This window comes from Solanum pennellii, chromosome 10 (assembly GCF_001406875.1).
Source record: "Solanum pennellii chromosome 10, SPENNV200".
Classification (NCBI taxonomy): Eukaryota; Viridiplantae; Streptophyta; class Magnoliopsida; order Solanales; family Solanaceae; genus Solanum; species Solanum pennellii.
The window spans coordinates 38,877,758-38,894,957 of record NC_028646.1 but is presented as its reverse complement, the minus strand read 5'-3'; the positions used below and the strand labels follow the sequence as shown (position 1 = coordinate 38,894,957).

The 17,200-nt window shown below is 33.6% G+C and overlaps 1 protein-coding gene across 1 annotated transcript; it reads left to right on the top strand.

Moving 5' to 3' along the window:
• Positions 1-14,159: 14,159 nt before the first annotated feature.
• Positions 14,160-15,255, top strand: LOC107001242. The gene is made up of 4 exons (XM_015199371.2): positions 14,160-14,299; positions 14,386-14,702; positions 14,777-14,918; positions 15,144-15,255. Exons 1-4 carry the CDS (start codon positions 14,160-14,162, stop codon positions 15,253-15,255), a joined length of 711 nt encoding a protein of 236 aa, XP_015054857.2.
• The last annotated feature ends 1,945 nt before the right edge of the window (positions 15,256-17,200 follow it).

Sequence of the window (17,200 nt, the reverse complement as noted above, 5' to 3'; positions counted from 1 at the left end):
TCTCGACCAGCTGACATATTCTCAGATTGTTGGGAGTCTTATGTATGCCATACATTGTACCAGGCCGGATATTGGTTACGCAGTAGGAACTTTTGAGCAAGTTTACTAGTAATCCGGGGTTGAACATTGGAATGCCTTAATTCGTGTTTTAAAATACTTGAAGGGTACAATTAATGTTGCCCTGCATTATTCTACATTTCCCATTGTTCTTGAAGGCTATAGTGATGCTACTTGGAATTCTGATCCGAATGACTCTAAATCTATTATTGCTTGAATTTTCACTTTGGCTGGAGCAGCGATCTCTTTGAAATCAAAGAAGTAGACATGTATTATTCATTCAACCATGGAGTCAGAATTTATAGCTATGTCTTCTGCTGGAGAAGAAGCTGATTGGTTGCGATCAATGCTGATAGATATTCCTTTATGGAGTAAGCCAATACCACCTTTAACTATCTATTGTGATAATCAAGCTGCTATATTTCGGGCTTCAAGTGACTGCTATAATGGCAAGTCGAGACAAGTTCGTCTCAAACATAATCATGTCAAGAGATTATTGGAGGATGACGTGATATCTCTTCAATATGTGAAGTCCAGATTTAATTTAGCGGATCCTTTGTCTAAAGGATTAGGCAAAGAGTTAGTGGTGGATACTTGTAATTGGATGGGAATAAAGTCTGTTCTAAATTAATTGTACTTTATGGTAACCCTACCTAATGATGTAATCTTGGATTCAAAGGGAAAAACAAGTAAAGTTACAACTGTGAAGCACATCAATAAAATTCTCATTTTCAAAATAAAATGAAATAAGCAGATGTGCATGATTGAGATTCCTTTCTCTTCATAAATTTATAAGACCGATCTCGATTGGAATTAGTAAGAAAATTCTTGATAATTTTTTTTCGATATTCCTGCTGAAGAGAAGGATGAGATTATATTCTCTTAATAAGTCTATAAATCGATTTCGATTGGAGTGTGTAGGAATACTCTTGATAGATTTACCGATACTTTGTGTAAAGGAGAATGAGATTAATTTCTCTTGATGAAGTTCATAGACTATTTGGTCGGAGTATGCAAAGTTACTCTTGATGAATTCATCGCACTAAGTGCGAAGTGGAGGCCGCTTCAATAAGATTTTAACAGGAAAATCTTAGAGCACTTGGCTAAAAAGAATTCAGGACACATGGTCGTAAGGTGTCAAAGGATTTTGATTTTCACCGGAACATAGCGATTTGCGTGGAGTATTTTTCTAACTTCATTCAATGAAGCACTTAGTTCAAGATTTGTTCACTAAGTAGTCAATGATTTAGTCAATGATTTAGAAAACCTTCACTAGCTAATGGTTCAAGTCCAAAAGACACCATTATTGATGCATGCTGCTAGATTAATGTCTCAAAATATTTTTTGGATTTTTCAAAGATAAAATTTCTTGAAACAAGTGGGGGATTGTAAGAGTTAGTGTTTCAATTAATTTTGAAACAAATTCATCCGTCTTGAAATAACAAATACATGAATGTGAGTTGTAACATTCATTTATTTTAATTCTATGTTATAAACATTTGCAAGAAGTTTTTTTTTAAATTCTACGTTATGGGTTTTTGAAAGATAAGTTTTTTTGTTTCCAATTCATGAACCTAATAAATTCTATTAATTAAAAGTCTTTTTCTTGCAAAACTTTTTATCCTATAAATTAAGTTTCTTTTGGTTGAAAAAGATAAGCATTCAAACAAAAACACTTTCCCTTGAAAACACTTGTGAGACATTAATCAAAAGGTGAAATCACCACTTTAAGAATAGAAGAGCAACATTATTGAATGCTACTTGTTTTGTGTCTTAGTTGAATCCCGAAGATAGAGTTGTTATTTATTCTTCCGATTGCTCGTGGGAGAGACTCCAACTATCTTCAAGAAACGTATTAACGTGCCTCTAAGCCAAACAAGTTTTATTTTGTATTCCTTGTAATTTTATCATTCTTGTTCATTTGTTCTAACAATAAATACATATAATTCATTTTTGGAAATGAATTATACAATCTCGTTAACAGAATTTACGGCATGCATGTTATCTCCACATAGTTTCAACTTTCAAATCAGATGTTCACTAATAACTTAAAACGTAATGCCAGGGATTGACGCCACAGAAATAGCTAGTATGACATAACACACAATACAGTACAAAGCATGATAATACAAAGATTGGCAATCACTGGATTATTGTATTTGTTATCTGATTTTTATTTTTTGTTACAAAAGTTAAAGCATGTGTCGGTTTTAAATTGAATAGGGATTGGTTTCCAGTAATAACAAGCCTGATATTAAACTTCATCAAATCCAGTATATGTTTTATTATACCCCTTCAGTCTTTAATATTTGTGACATAGTATGAATCCGTATAGAGTTTAAGAATGAAATGAAAAAAATTTGAGACTTCTGGTCCAAAACATGCCATAACATGTATGGCTATAGAACTTTTGAAACTTGTGGCTGTGGGGTTCCAGCCCCATATTTTTTGTCAAAGTCTTAATTTGGTACAACAACTTACCAACTAAATCTTATCAAAATAACCTACTTAAGTTGCAAAGTTTGAAACTTAAGTATGTTGTAAATTTCTTCTATAAATAGAGCATTCTTGCTCATTTGTAAAACACATCAAGTTACAGAGAAAAAACTATTTTGAGAGCAAAGTGAGGTATTCCATAGACTATACAAGAAAAATAATTTGTGAAGAAAGATAGAGTGTGAGCGATATTTTAGTAAGGTAGAAACCAAAAGAGTGTTATTCATTTTGAATGTCTAGTAGTCACTTTGAGTATTGTATTCGTGACTACACAGTGTAAAGTTCCTTACTATAGTGATATCAGTTGCTCCTCTTGGCTCGTGGTTTTCCCCTTATTTAGAAGGGTTTCCACGTAAAATTCTTGGTGTCATTATTTTTCCATTAATTTTACCATATATATTTTTGTGTTTACCCATGTTTTGCCAACAAACTGATATCAAAGCCAAGGTTTCATCTGAGTTTGCTTTGTGGTTGTAGCAGAGTCTGAACTTACACATCAGAAAATATTTACTTTGATTTGCAATAACAATATTTTTTTGTGAAAAGAATGGAAGCAAACACAAGTAGAATGATCACTTTGAATGGCGTTAATCATGCCATTTTGAAGGGGAAAATGAAAATCAGATTTATGTCAAGAACTTTTACAAACCAGTATTTACCACTGTAAAGCCTGATAATAAAACAGATGAGAGTGGAATCTGTTGCATAGACAGGTTTGTAGATTCATTAGGCAATGGATCGACGATAATGTGTTGAACCATATTTCTGGAGAGACACATGCTTGAACCCTATGGGAGCATCTTGAAAGTTTGTATTCTCAGAAGAATGGCAACAATAAAATATTCTTAATAAAGCAGATGTTGAGTTTAAAATATCATGATGGTTCTCCAATGAAAGACCATCTGAATAATTTTCAGGGGATCATGAATCACTTATTTTCTATGGGCATCAAATTTGATGAAGAAATTCACGGCTTACTTCTACTCGGTTTCCTACCAGATTCGTGGGAAATATTTAGAAATTCATTGTCAAATTCTGCTCCGAATGGTGTAATCTCTATGTATTCCGCCAAAAGTAGTGTCTTGAACGAAGATATGAGAAGAAAAACTCAAGGTTCTTCTTCGTTAGATGTCCTGATAACTGGCCCAGGGGAAGAAAAAAAACTCGTGGTTCTCAGTATAGAGAACAAAATAGGAGAAAATCTAGAGGCAGACTTAAGGATATTGAGTGCTATCACTGTGGTAAGAAAGGGCACACGAAGTAGTTATGCAAAAAGTTTAAATGGGAGAACAAAAATAAAGACGAAACTAAGGAAGATGGCAATGAAAATTGTTGAGCCACCATCACGACCGAAGATCTTGTTACCGTTCTTAATGCAGACATGATAAATATTGCTTGTGATGAGTCAAGCTGGGTTGTGGACACTGGTGCCGCGTCTCATATGACATCAAGGAAGAATTTTTTCTCTTTCTATTCTCCTAATGATTTTGGAACCTTGAGTATGGGTAATAAGACTATTTCTAGGGTGGTTGGTATTGGTACAATTTGTTTGGAAACTAGTGTTGGAACTAAACTAGTTTTGAACAAAGTGAAACATGCTCCTGATGTTCGTCTACACCTGATCTTTGTTGGTGTTTTAGACGAGGAAGGATATGTTAGTACCAACGGTGATGGAAAATGGAAGCTCATTAAGGGTTCCTTCATTGTGGCTCTTGGTAACAAACATCGTGGTCTATACTGAACTACAACATCTGCTTGTGTTGATATAGTGAATGCTGTTAAGAGCAATAACTCTTCAACGTTATGACATAAAAGACTTAGCCACATCAGCGAGAAAAGACTTAATGTTCTAGCCAAGAAGATTTTTTTTTCAAATTTCAAGAGTGCTAAATTAGAAAAGTGTGAGCACTGCTTGGCTGGTAAACAAAATAGAGTTTCCTTTAAGCCTTCCCCTCTTCGAGAAAGATAGAGTTGCTTGAGCTGGTGCACTCTGATTTATGTGGTCCAATGAAGACAAAGACATTGGGTGGTGCACTCTACTTTGTCACTTTCATTGATGATTGCTCGAAAAAACTTTAGGTCTATGTCTTGAATACTAAAGACCAAGTGTTAGGTGTCTTCAAGCATTTTCAGGCTTCAGTTGAAAGAGAAAGTGGAAAGAAACTGAAATGTATCCGTACTGAGTGTGAGCGATATTTTAGTAAGTTGGAAACCAAAAGAGTGTTATTCCTTTTGAGTGTCTAGTAGTCACTTTGAGTATTGTATTCGTGACTACACAGTGTAAAATTCCTTACTATAGTGATATTAGTTGCTCCTCTTGGCCCGTGATTTTCCCCTTATTTAGAAGAGTTTCTACGTAAAATTCTTTGTGTTGTTATTTTCCCATTTTATTTTCATTACTTTTACCATATATATTTTTGTGTTTATCCGTGTTTTTCTAATAGTGATCTTAAACATGATATACATTTGTATGCTTATAAAAGTTTCTCATTGGGTGTAAAATGAGAAGTGTAAAGTTAATTATTTCTAAAATTAAAAGTTTGTCATTCTTTTTGGGGTGGCCTAAAAAGAAATGTGTTACCTAAAATAAAATGGTGGGAGTATGCAATAAAAAATAATTAGCTTGTAAAGAAGTTGAATAGTAACAAAATTTATAAGTATCTTTTTTATTTTCTCAATATAAGAATAATTTAACATGATCCATTAAATGGTGTACACTGAAATATGAAATAATAAAAAAATAAAATTAGCAAACAGTAGAATTCCTCTTTTTAAGAATGAAAATTTTGTATTTGTGTTTACTGGTTTGCTTTTTCTTTCCTCAATTCTAGTTTGAGTCTTTAGGTGGATTGCTTTCTTGTGTTTGGAGACCAAATGGGTAAGAACCAAGGCACGGGATGAGGACGGGTATAAGTTCTGTTAATAGGCTTGATATAAAGGAATAGCATAGACATTTTAGTTAATAGAGAATTAAGGGAGCAAGTAAGTGAGGTCCAAAGGGTCAATAACAGGATGATGGCTATTAGGTTAGTCGTCGGAGGGCTCATTTTGAACATTATTAGTGCATACTCACTGGAAGCTGGCTTGGACGAGGAGGATAAGAAATGCTTATGAGAGGATTTGGACAAAGTGGGGGGAGGGGGTTATTACACACACTGAGGAGATTTTAATGGACCTATTGGGTCAACTCTAATGGGATATGAAGATGTGCAGAAAGGAATTGGTTTTACAGAAGGAAAAAGAGTCTCACTTTTTGATTTTGCAAAAGCTTTTGGGTTGGTGGTTGTCAATTCAAGTTTTCCTAAGGAGGAGTACTTGGTAACCTTCTGTAGTTCGGTGGCCAAGACTCAGATTGGCTTTTTTCTCCTTGGGAAGAATTAAAGAGGCATTTGTAGAAATTGTAAGGTTATTCTGGGTGAGAACCTTACAGGCCCAATATAAGCTCTTGGTGATAGATTTGGAGATCAACAGGAATAGGATAGGGAGGGTTTTTGATCAACGACCAAGGATCAAATTTAGGAGTTCTGACTGTCGTCAGTTACCAGGAGATAGGAGAGAAGTTGATGACTATGGGGGATTGGGGGAGCAATAGGGATGCAAACAGTGTATGAAATAAGACGATCAGTTGCTGTAGTGAAGCTGCTAGAGAGGTAATAGGGGTCTCGATAGGTGGATTTATTAGGCATCGCGGAAACTAGTGGTGGAATGGAGTATTCCAAGGAAAGTGGAATCTAAGATGGTGGCGTATTCAAAGTTGGTGGAAACTAGAACTATGGACAAAGAGAAGTCGTCAAATAGGAAATGGTATAAGATGGAGAAACAAAATGCATTTACGGTTACGATATCTAAAACGATACTTATTTAGCATTTATATGTAGAATTATAGGAAAAGGGTAGGGATAAGAAGTTGCACATGCTAGACAACATAAAGTAGAAGAGGGAACGTGACCTAGACCAACTTAAGTGCATCGAAGATGATGATGACAAGTACCGATGGAGAGACTCACTAGACAAAGATGACAATCATACTCCCATAAACACTTGACGAAGAGGTGGACATAGACATTCTGTTGGGAGACTTAGAGCACAGATGAATGAAGTAAGACAGATGGTTCAGATATGTGAATAGAAGATGCACAGATGCCCCAATGTGGAGGAGTGAGAGGTTAGTTATGAGGTTGGTTCAGATATCTAAAGAGAAGATGCACAGATGCCCCAATGTGGAGGCGTGATAGGTTAGTTATGAAGGTTTTTCAGGAAGTTAGACTGAAAAAGCGTTGTGGTGAGGTAATTAGATAGGATATGACAGTTTCAGCTTATCGAGGACGTGAACTAAGATAGAAGGGTGTGGATGGCATGAATTGTAATAGAAGGTCAGTAAGGTAGTTGTGCATTGTTATCGTAGTATTGCAATAGCAGTTTCTTGTCCTTTAAAATTTATTACTATTTGTTTATATTTGTTCATTCCTTGTATCTCAACTATTGTATTATTTTGTTGTAGTTTCTAGTCTTTTACGATCTACTCTTTTGTGATAAATTAATGTTTTTATTCTTTCGTTAGGCTTTTCATTGGATTGGTTTGAACTATTTTTTCTTAAATTGAGGGTCTTATAAAAAACAACCTTTATTACTATAAGGTAGGGGAAGGTCACCATACACTCCACCCTCCCAAATCCCCACTTTGTACTTTGTGGGGTTGCATAATTATGTTGTTGTTGTTACACTTTCTTATAATTTTACGGTCAATACAACCAACTTTATTAGAAATAATGAGAAATAATAAGGAAGAAATGGTTAATTAAACAAATAAATTAATGGATAATTCATTTATGTGATTGCTGCTAATATGTGTATTGCTAATCAACATTGAATTATGTTAAAATAATTCAAAATTTTATGCATCTGTAAGGGAAACAAAATGGGAAATCAAATGCTTGATTAATAATACGAAGTTCTATATGGAGATTGTTCTTTTCTTATACCTCAACTTTGCGATCACCACAAATAACTTATCAAGTCTTTGCTTCTACCTATTATTTGTGAGCCATACTTCCTTGATTGTCTGCACATTTACAACTGATCTAATCCTATGATTCCATCAACAAGTAAATAATCTATGCTTGATCCAGCAATTAGAATTTCAGTAAACAAACAAATCATTTCCATGTCACTATGAAGAAATTTTGAGCAGCAAGTATACCATAATATTCCGAAAGTTAGAATAAGTTCCAAGGAGAATGACTTGGAAATAGACATGACCAACAAACTAGAAGATAAACATTAGAAGAGAAGGTACCTTAGAAACTACATCACAGCCCTGTAGCTTTGAAGCTGATAATGATAACTGCAGTTGACAATTCAAATCACGTTCTTATGTTCGGAGCACAACGCAATGTTCTTATATGCATACCAGTAATGAAACCAATACCATGGGGAAGCCTTCAACAGAAACTGCTAGGAGAGCTCAAGAGTTGAGGTCAACAGTTAGTTGTACATCAGTTAAAGATGTCAAAAACCATTAGCATTCGTGAAACCAACACAATTAAGTATTGGCATAGAACGTGTAAAAATGGAGTGAAATGGACATTGAAGATTCACATAACCAGAGGCGGATCTAGGAATTAGGGTCACTAGGTGCCAAGCAGAGACGGACCCACATGATTTGATAGGGATGCACGTGCATTCGTTAACTTCAAAAAATTTACGTGTATATATGTATATCTATTGTGAGAAACTGACATAAAGTAGGGTATAATCAACTGTGCACCCATAAGAAGCGTAGGGATGCCCTTGTTTATTGGTAAAAGCCAGAGGAACCACTCGCGAGAATACAGTTTAGTCTTATTTCATTATATTTATTTTAAGTTTAGCTTATAAATCATAATCGAGCCACTAGTACCAATCAAATACTACATTATTCGTTAATTGTAGTAAAAAATTTGTTAACTACCTAAATTAAGATAGTATTGGTGCGTCAAAATCTTCAAATTTTAGATTGTCTCTAATTCTCAGTAGACTAATCAATTAAATAAATTTTAGATTCAGATAAAATTATTCATCCTGTGGCTAGACGAGAGAGCAGGATTGGGCGATAGACGGAAGCCTGAAGCTTTAACTAATGACAACTTTTTGGTTTTCAAAAGTTTAAAGGAGGTTTCCACGGTCAAGAGAATTTTTGTAATATATTTAATCATGTAAAAGAAAAGTCAAAGAGTTAAATTAAATTAGTTACAAAATAATTATTAGTTAATACTTAACAAGAAGTTAATAAGTAAAAAAAAATCAACAATCAAAGAGAATGTGCTAGTAGTTTAAAAATGAAACGATGCCTGTTAAAACAAAAAAGAGCTACTGCCTAGAATCGATCCCTTGATCAAAGGATTGCAAACTGGATGGCCTACCATTACGCCAACGATGCATTTGTTCTTTGGGTGGCACGAGTTCTATTTATTCATATTTGTACAGAAATATTTCTATATAAATAGAGTTTCTGTCGAAGCTCGTAGGTGGCGTGACACTCTCACGGGCTATATTAGATCCACCCCTGCACATAACCAATTCCATAAACTAAGGCCTCCTTTTTTCCCGTTAAGATTAAGATGTTGACTCTAGATTTTAACATTGAATGATTAACATGTTATTTAACATCCGAATATGCATAATCTGTTTTTTATACACATAATAAATAAAAAAATATATAATTTAACTAAAAGTTGATGAAAAATCAAATCAAATAAAAGTTTATCATTCAAGCCCCACAACACAATGAGGGAATTTCAAATTCAACAACATTCAATAATGGACAATCAATGTTTATAGTTGAGACTATTATCGAAAGAGATGATTATAGAAGGAATGTGTTTTTCCTACCGTGGAACAATAGTTACCTAAATCAAATGAGAGATTAAGAGATAATTTGGTTTATTAATTAAACTACATATCAAGATATTATAAATTAGATCTTCGTAAAATAAATACTGTAATTTTATGTTAAAATGCGGAATTCATAACCACAACACTCATATTTTATTATTATCAAGAGATAAAATTGGCCATAAGTTTGGTAATGCAAGGAAACCATGAAAAATTGATGGAACTTTGGAGTTGATAACCACAACTCCAAATGATGAGGTTGACATATTTTGGCCTAACATAAAGTAGCGTGTGGGATTCAGCATGTGAATGTCCATAATATTAAAAGAATGAAGTCAAATTGATATTGAAAAAAGAGACCTTGAATTGGCGTGTAAAGGGCGTGAAGACCCTTTGTCATATAGAACAAGTCAACAGCATCATTGCGCCCTCCACCAGCACCACCGGCAGCTGTTGGGTCCATATGGTGCCCCACGACCTGCTTCCCACCATTAACATCCGACAAACAATTCCCCATCCAAAACAAAAATAAAAAAACAAACTATACTTTATTATCGAATCCCCTTTTCACCTTTTCATTTATGTATCTACCAGGTAAAATCCTCCTAAAACCCCTTTCAACAAAGATAAGGAACTTTTGTTACTAAATATTTAGGTGAGGCATGCATATATACAAGCATTTCTTTCACCAACATTTTGAACAATAATCCATTGCTTGGCTTTGAATTTTATAATTCAAAATTGGCTACTTCCTCTTACCATATTCACTTCTTCTTTTCTTTCCAGAAACTTTAATCCAATTGTTATCTAAAATAATACTCTCTCCCCCTGCCCCCTCTAATTATTTATTCACTTTTAAATTGATATATCTAATTTATTATTTTATTTTTATTAATTATAAAGTGAATGAATTAAGATTTAAATTTGATAATTTCAAAATTTATTAATTAAGAATATAATAAATAAAAATAAATTATTTTTTCTTAATTTGTTAAAATAGACAAATATAAAAAAATTGAACAAATAATTTAGATGGTGGAATATTGACTTATATAGGTCTATCAAAAAATATAGAGTCAACTCTCTCAGTTTCATTTGTTATAAGAGTAATTTCCCTCAAGTTAGAATAATATCGAGTCAACCCTCTTTTTAATTTCAATTGTTGTTAGAGTAATTTCCTTCAAGTTAGCATGATTAGTAATATCTCTTTTATGTTTTTAAGACTAGAATATTATGCAAGTATTTTTTATTTTCTTCAAAATATACTCCATAATTGATACAAAAAAACATATCGTTCTCCTTTTTAATGGAATGACATGTCATACTAGGATCAAAATTACCCCTAAACTATGTAAAAAGGGTAAATACATAAAAAAAATAATCCTGAACTTGACACGGAAACTTACTTTAGTACTTAAACTATACGGGTTTTTATATACCCCCTTAACATGTTTGATGTGAATTATTTTCAACCCTCACAACACCAACCCAGTTGAAGCCTAGGCATTGTTACACACGTTTGTTTTCAGTGGTCGACGTCACTAAGAGTTTAGAAAATATCTTACCTATTTTTAATAATCCACCCGTTCCCAAAATACAACCCGACCCACTTATAAACAAAATATCCCTAAATCTCTGATTACCGATTCTCATTCTTTTCTCTTCTCTCAAATACGCAAGACCTAAATCTGATGATTTCTCTTTGTTAGCATGAAGGAATTGTTAACAATAGGGTATTCGTGAAAGAAACAAAGGATTGCGTGAAGAAACAAAGTTACCAAGTTAGTAATCTTCATTTAGATGATTGTAGCATTTGATCGGTTTTAGAGTTTTCGTAAATCTTAATTTTTTTTATCTTTTTAGTTTGACGATGGATGTGCATGTTACCTTAAGTTTTCACCATTGTGGAAAACTACAACAAAAACCTCATATTAAGTATAAAGGAGGTATTATCACTGATTGTTTTGACGTAGATGTTGATAAATTGTCCTACTTCAAAATTTGTTGATATAGTTAAAGAAATTGGGAATAACTGTGCTGCTTGTGTTTTTTATATTAAACCACCTAAATGTCGATATGTTTTTGAAGTTAAAAGTGATACAATATTATGGGTATTGTACCTCAATTAAAAAAATGGACATATTGTTGAACTTTATGTGACTCATTTAGTTGAAGAAGCTGTTGTGGCCCCATCCAAAATTGAATATCTAAATGATATGGGTGGGGAATCTAATGCTACTTATGATAAGGAATCTAGTCAAAGTTTTGAGGGTAGTGAAGGTTTAGGGTTTGAAGAAGCTGCACAAACTGCATAACCGGAAAAACCTATTGTGGGGAAGAGTTGTGTGAAGTGTTAGGTAGGTGCTAGTGCTGGAGAGGAATCGGGTAGGGCTTCTGCTAGTGTTGGAGAGGACTTGGGTAGGAATTTTCTATGTGTAGGAGAAGACTTGGGTGGTACTTCTTCTTCTGTTGTTGCCTCTAATATTCCAAAAGTTGGGTCTTGTTGGAAAGTGAAACAGAAGCAAGTGATGATTCAGAGAATGCGAATTTGTCTGATGAAGGAGAGGATGAGTATGAAAGTGATGTTCATAAGGTGGTTATAAATCTTAAGAAAGATACAAGGGTTGCTAAAATAAAAAATAGAAAAGTAAAGGACCCTAGATCTGAAGGAGTTTATTTAGGAAAAAAAGGAGTTGATTTTTGTATGATGAATATTTATCGAAGAAACAAACTACTTTAGAGGGTAAGATAGCTGGAGATGAGGCCTACTTTGATTCAAATAAAGTTGTTAGTTTTTAAATAGATATTGATGAAGATGTTAATTAGGAACATGAGGTTGAACTACCTATAATAAGACAAATAAAAGCAAGAAGAGAAAAAAGAAATAACAAGAAAGTTGTCTTTGATCCTACTTCTTAATTAATAGTTTGAGAGACTGGTCTTGCTTTTGAAAGTGTTAGGCAATTTAGAGAAGCTATTAATAGATATGCAGTTCAAAAACATGTAAAATTAGATAAATATGTTAATGAAACAACTAGGGTGAGGGTAAAATCTACAGCTAGTTGTCCATAGTTTTTGTTTGGAAGTATTGATTCAAGAACAAGAGATTTTGTGGTGAAGAATTATAATCCAGTACATAAATGCAATGACACAACTAGAAATAAATTTGTGAATTCAAAGTACTTATCAGAAAGGTATAAGGACTGAATCATTTCAAAGCCTGACATTAGAGTTTTCAGTCCCAAATTTTAGTGTAGAAAGAGTTGAATGCGTATGTGGGTAGGACTGTAGCAAGGAAAGCTAGAAACATTGTGTTGCAATAAATTATGGGTGATCATGTGGAGGAGTTTAAAAGAATTTTAGATTATAGACATAAGATCTTAAGGACTAATCCAGGCAGCACATGTGTGATGAGATTAAATGAAGAGTCTTTTGAAGGTGGCAGAAAAATGTTTCAATAATTTTACATATGCTTTGATGCTTTAAAGAAAGCATTCAAAGCTGGAGCGAGGAGATATATAAAATTTGATGGATGTTTCTTGAAAGGTGTTCCTAGAGGTCAGTTACTTGTGGCTGTTCGTAAGGATGGAAACAACCAAAAGCAACCACTAGCATGGGCAATTGTTCAGGTTGAAACACATTCAATTGGTAATGGTTTATCAAGCTTGTAAGATATGATCTTGAGCTAGGAGATAGGGACAGAATTGACAACCATTACTGATATGTAGAAGGTACTTTTATTTTCCTTTTCATTTATTTTTCTTTTCATTTATTCATTTATTTTGTTTTTCATTTATTCATTAAGTTAGATATCATGTTATTCTAAATGTTTTTAAAGGGTCTTGACAAAGCTACTCAAGAATTTCTGCCAAATGCAAAACAAAGAATGTGTGCAATATATGTTCTAGCCAACTAATCGATAAATGCATTGACAGAAGAACCTGGTTTTGGAGATGTACCAAATTTGCATATGAACAAGAATTAACAAGAAATTTGTTTCATATGGAGAAGTTAGACACTAAAATATGTGATGACTTATTGTACTACAATATGGAGAGGTGGTCTAAATTATACTTTATGTTTTTTAGCTGACAACAACATGGCTGAAAGCTTTAATTCATGGATTTTGGGGCCAAGACACAAAACTATCATCGCAATGCTTGAAGAAATAAGGGCTAAATTGATGAGATGAATATGACAATTGAGTGAGTTATGTGATACTTGGATAACAAACATATCTCTAATGTATCTAAAGGTATTGACAGAGAACACAACAAAGTCAACGAAGTGTAACCTTGAATGGAATGGTGTATATGGTTTCGATGTTAAAGACAACTGGGGTAACACATGTGTTGTGAATCTAGACAATCAAACATGTACTTGTACATCTTGGATGCTAAGAGGTATACCTTGTTTCCATGCTATAACTGCACTTCATTTTAGAAAATTTGAGCCCATTAGCTATGTTGCATATGGTATATCAAGGGGATTTATATCAAGGTCTATGGTCACTACATTCAACCAGTTACTAACATAGAAATGTGATCGTAGTCGACCAACCCTTTTGTTATACCACATATTATAAAAACACTACCAGGGTGACCAAGAAAGTGTAGGAGAAAGAAGCAGAATGAAAACATACTAGGAAAATTGTCTAAGAAAGGTGTTGAGATGACCAGCACCTTTGCCAAAGGGTCATAGTAAGAGGGGTTATCATTTCAATAATCAAGCTAATGGAGGCAGAGGAAGAGGAAAGGAGAGAGGAACAAATACTAGTTCAACAAGGTCAAGTGTTGGTTCTTCTACAACACCAACTAAATCACAATCAAGCACAAAGAGAGGACGAGGTCGACCAAGAGGTTATACAAAATAGGTAATGTTTATAGTAATTCATCTAGTTGTTATTTTACATCCTAATCACTCTAATATTTTTGTTAATCAACTTACGTTATAGGCTAGTGCTACTGGAAGGGAAAGAGGAACTGGTTTAACTAGAAGTGGAAGGGGAAGAGGAACTGAAACTGGTAATGGAACAAGAATTGGTGTTGCTGCTGATTGTTCTGGTCCCACTAGAAGGGGAAGAGGGACTGGAACTGATTTAGCTGGAAGGGAAAGAGGAACAACAACAAGTGTAGCTAGAAGGGAAAGAGGAAGAGGAACTGGTGTAGCTGCTACTGGTACTGATGTTGCTGGTGCTACTAGAGGGGGGAAGAGGACAAGAATGGTTGGAATGGGGATATTACATACACAAAATGGTTTTACAATCCACAATATAAGTTGTCTTAATTATTTAGGCACTTTTCAGTTTTAATTATGAAGCATCTAAGACAACATATTTTTGTGAATCAAGCCTGGAATGCCTATGAACTTTTCATCAGTACTGGACATCTAGGGCATTATAAACAAAGATCTGATTTAAAATGGAAAGGAAAGGCTGATGTAACTCAACAAGGTCTTCAAGAGATGAGAGAAAACAAAAGAAGGAGAACAAGGTTTAATGCTGATGAAGTTTGATATGGAGACTGCTTTAGTTTGATATTTTAGCTGCTTTTGGAACAATTATACAGATGTGACTACATTAGTTTAATCTATATGTTTTTGAAACAATTATGCTGCAACTGTGACTGCATTAGTTTGATATATGTATGTTTTGAAAGAATTATGCAGCTGTGACTGTATTAGTTTGATCTATGTTTGTTTTTGAAACAATTATGCAGATGTGACTGCATTAGTTTGATATTTTTACTGTCTCTTTTTGAAACAATTGTTCAACCAGTTGTGCATTACTTTAATGGGTACAGTTATGCAGTTGTGACTGCAATAATGTGATGCAGTTGTAAATAAAACGCAAAAGAAAATACACAAACCAACAAATAACATTAACATAATAAGTAGAACAGACAATTCATTACAAAAGAGTCTTGCACCTAATTGATTACAACATAAACAGTGCTACACTACACCAACACTGATCTCACTACATAAAGAGCTTAAGATAACTTAATTGAACCTTTATTCTTATATACCACCCAGAACCAATAACTTATAGGTATAACCACAACACAATAACAAGCTACAACAAAAAATAGCACATTCTGCCACGTCCTTCTCCATTTATTCTGCATTACTTTCATCTTCTCAAGCTCTTCTTGCAATATTTTCAATTTCATACATAGAAAATCATCATCATGTTTGAAATCTCCCGGCTTGTCAACTTTTTCGATAACCTCAACCAATTCAAATATAGCGACTGAGGTTTGAGAGTATTCTACTATATTCTCAACCAAACATCTGAATTAGTTTAGGAATCACAAATTTTGACCCCGGATTAATGAAAAAGGATGAAAGAATTAGTGGTTAATCAAATTCTTAATCGGCTAAAAAAATTAAACAAAATGATCTTTACCCCATATTAAGGACATGACCAATATCTTCTTCCGGGGTTATTCAAAGTCAGGATGTTTTCAAACTCACCACAAAGTCCATGATTACAATAAAAAATTTTCTTCGTAGTATAATCATTTTCTTCCATACAAAGATTCGTAAAATTAATTGATTGCATTGTGTACTACAATTTTGTGCAAGATGTAACAAGAATCTGGAAAAAGTAGATAATAAGAAAAAGGGAGGAAACAAAAATCAAAGTAATAGATAAAGAATAATAGGTTTGAATCTTACATTTTGAAGAACAATTATTCCTTCAAAGATTCAACTTTTAGGTTTGAAGAGCTAACATTTGAGAAAAATCAAGAAAAAAAATGATGAATTAGGTCACCATTTTTGGATGACTGGGTTAGTGAGGGAGAGGAGGAAATTAGGGTTCTTTAGAAGTGAAGATTGATCTTTAAATACGAAATGTGTCGGATATTACGTTGGAGGGTCAAATTTTATTTTATAAAAAATTTAAAAGATGAATTACACACATTTCCAAGCCGTATCAACACGTGCACGAGGTTGGGTTTGAGAGGGTTGAAAACAATTCACATCAAACATGTTAGGGGGGGGGGTTATATAAACACCCGTGTAGTTTAAGTACTAAAATAAGTTTTAGTTCCAAGTTCAGGGGATTTTGATGTATTTTCTCACGTAAAAATAGACTACTCATATCCTTTGTTACATTTTGAGATTAAAAAGGCCACCGACAGTATTCCAAGAGACCACAAATACCCTTAATAGTTAACAACCCAAATTTTTAGTGATGTGGCAAGCCTTATGCGACTAATTCCTTCACCTAAGATTAACTACAAGAAACTAGACCTTTAGCAGCGACAAAAGTCACCAAAAAATCCCGAAATATCATCACTAAAAGTTAGTAGTGGTTTTTATGGACGACTAAGGCTATAATAACCATTTTCCACTAAACCTATTTTTCAACAAAAATTATGGTTATTAATTTTCGTTAAAACCTAATTTCTAATATCAATAACATGTACTATTCATATTTAAAATATCTAATATTGTTATAAAATGCATCAACATTACTTATCGACTCAAATCTCATGCTACACAATGCATTATTGCATATTTTATGCATTCGTATATGACATAAATAAAATATGCAATGTCTTCAAACTCCTCCTTGATCAGTGTCATTTGTGATTTTTTTAAAATAGCGAAGGAATAAAACAAAATTATTTTTATAATCTAATGCTAAAAATCAGGGAGAACATTTACTCGGGATATTCTGAGATTTTGTGGCAATAAAGTTTTTACAGTGAATTCTACTTGGCAACGATTTTGTGGAGGAATTAGTCGCACGTGGCTTGTCACATCA

Excerpts from the sequence above, each read along its gene's own strand:
- LOC107001242 (XM_015199371.2), top strand. The coding sequence starts at position 14,160 with ATGGAGGCAGAGGAAGAGGAAAGGAGAGAGGAACAAATACTAGTTCAA. Across the intron at positions 14,300-14,385 it reads CAAGAGGTTATACAAAATAG|TGCTACTGGAAGGGAAAGAG; the intron begins GTAATGTTTATA and ends GTTATAGGCTAG. Across the intron at positions 14,703-14,776 it reads TTTTACAATCCACAATATAA|CCTGGAATGCCTATGAACTT; the intron begins GTTGTCTTAATT and ends TTGTGAATCAAG.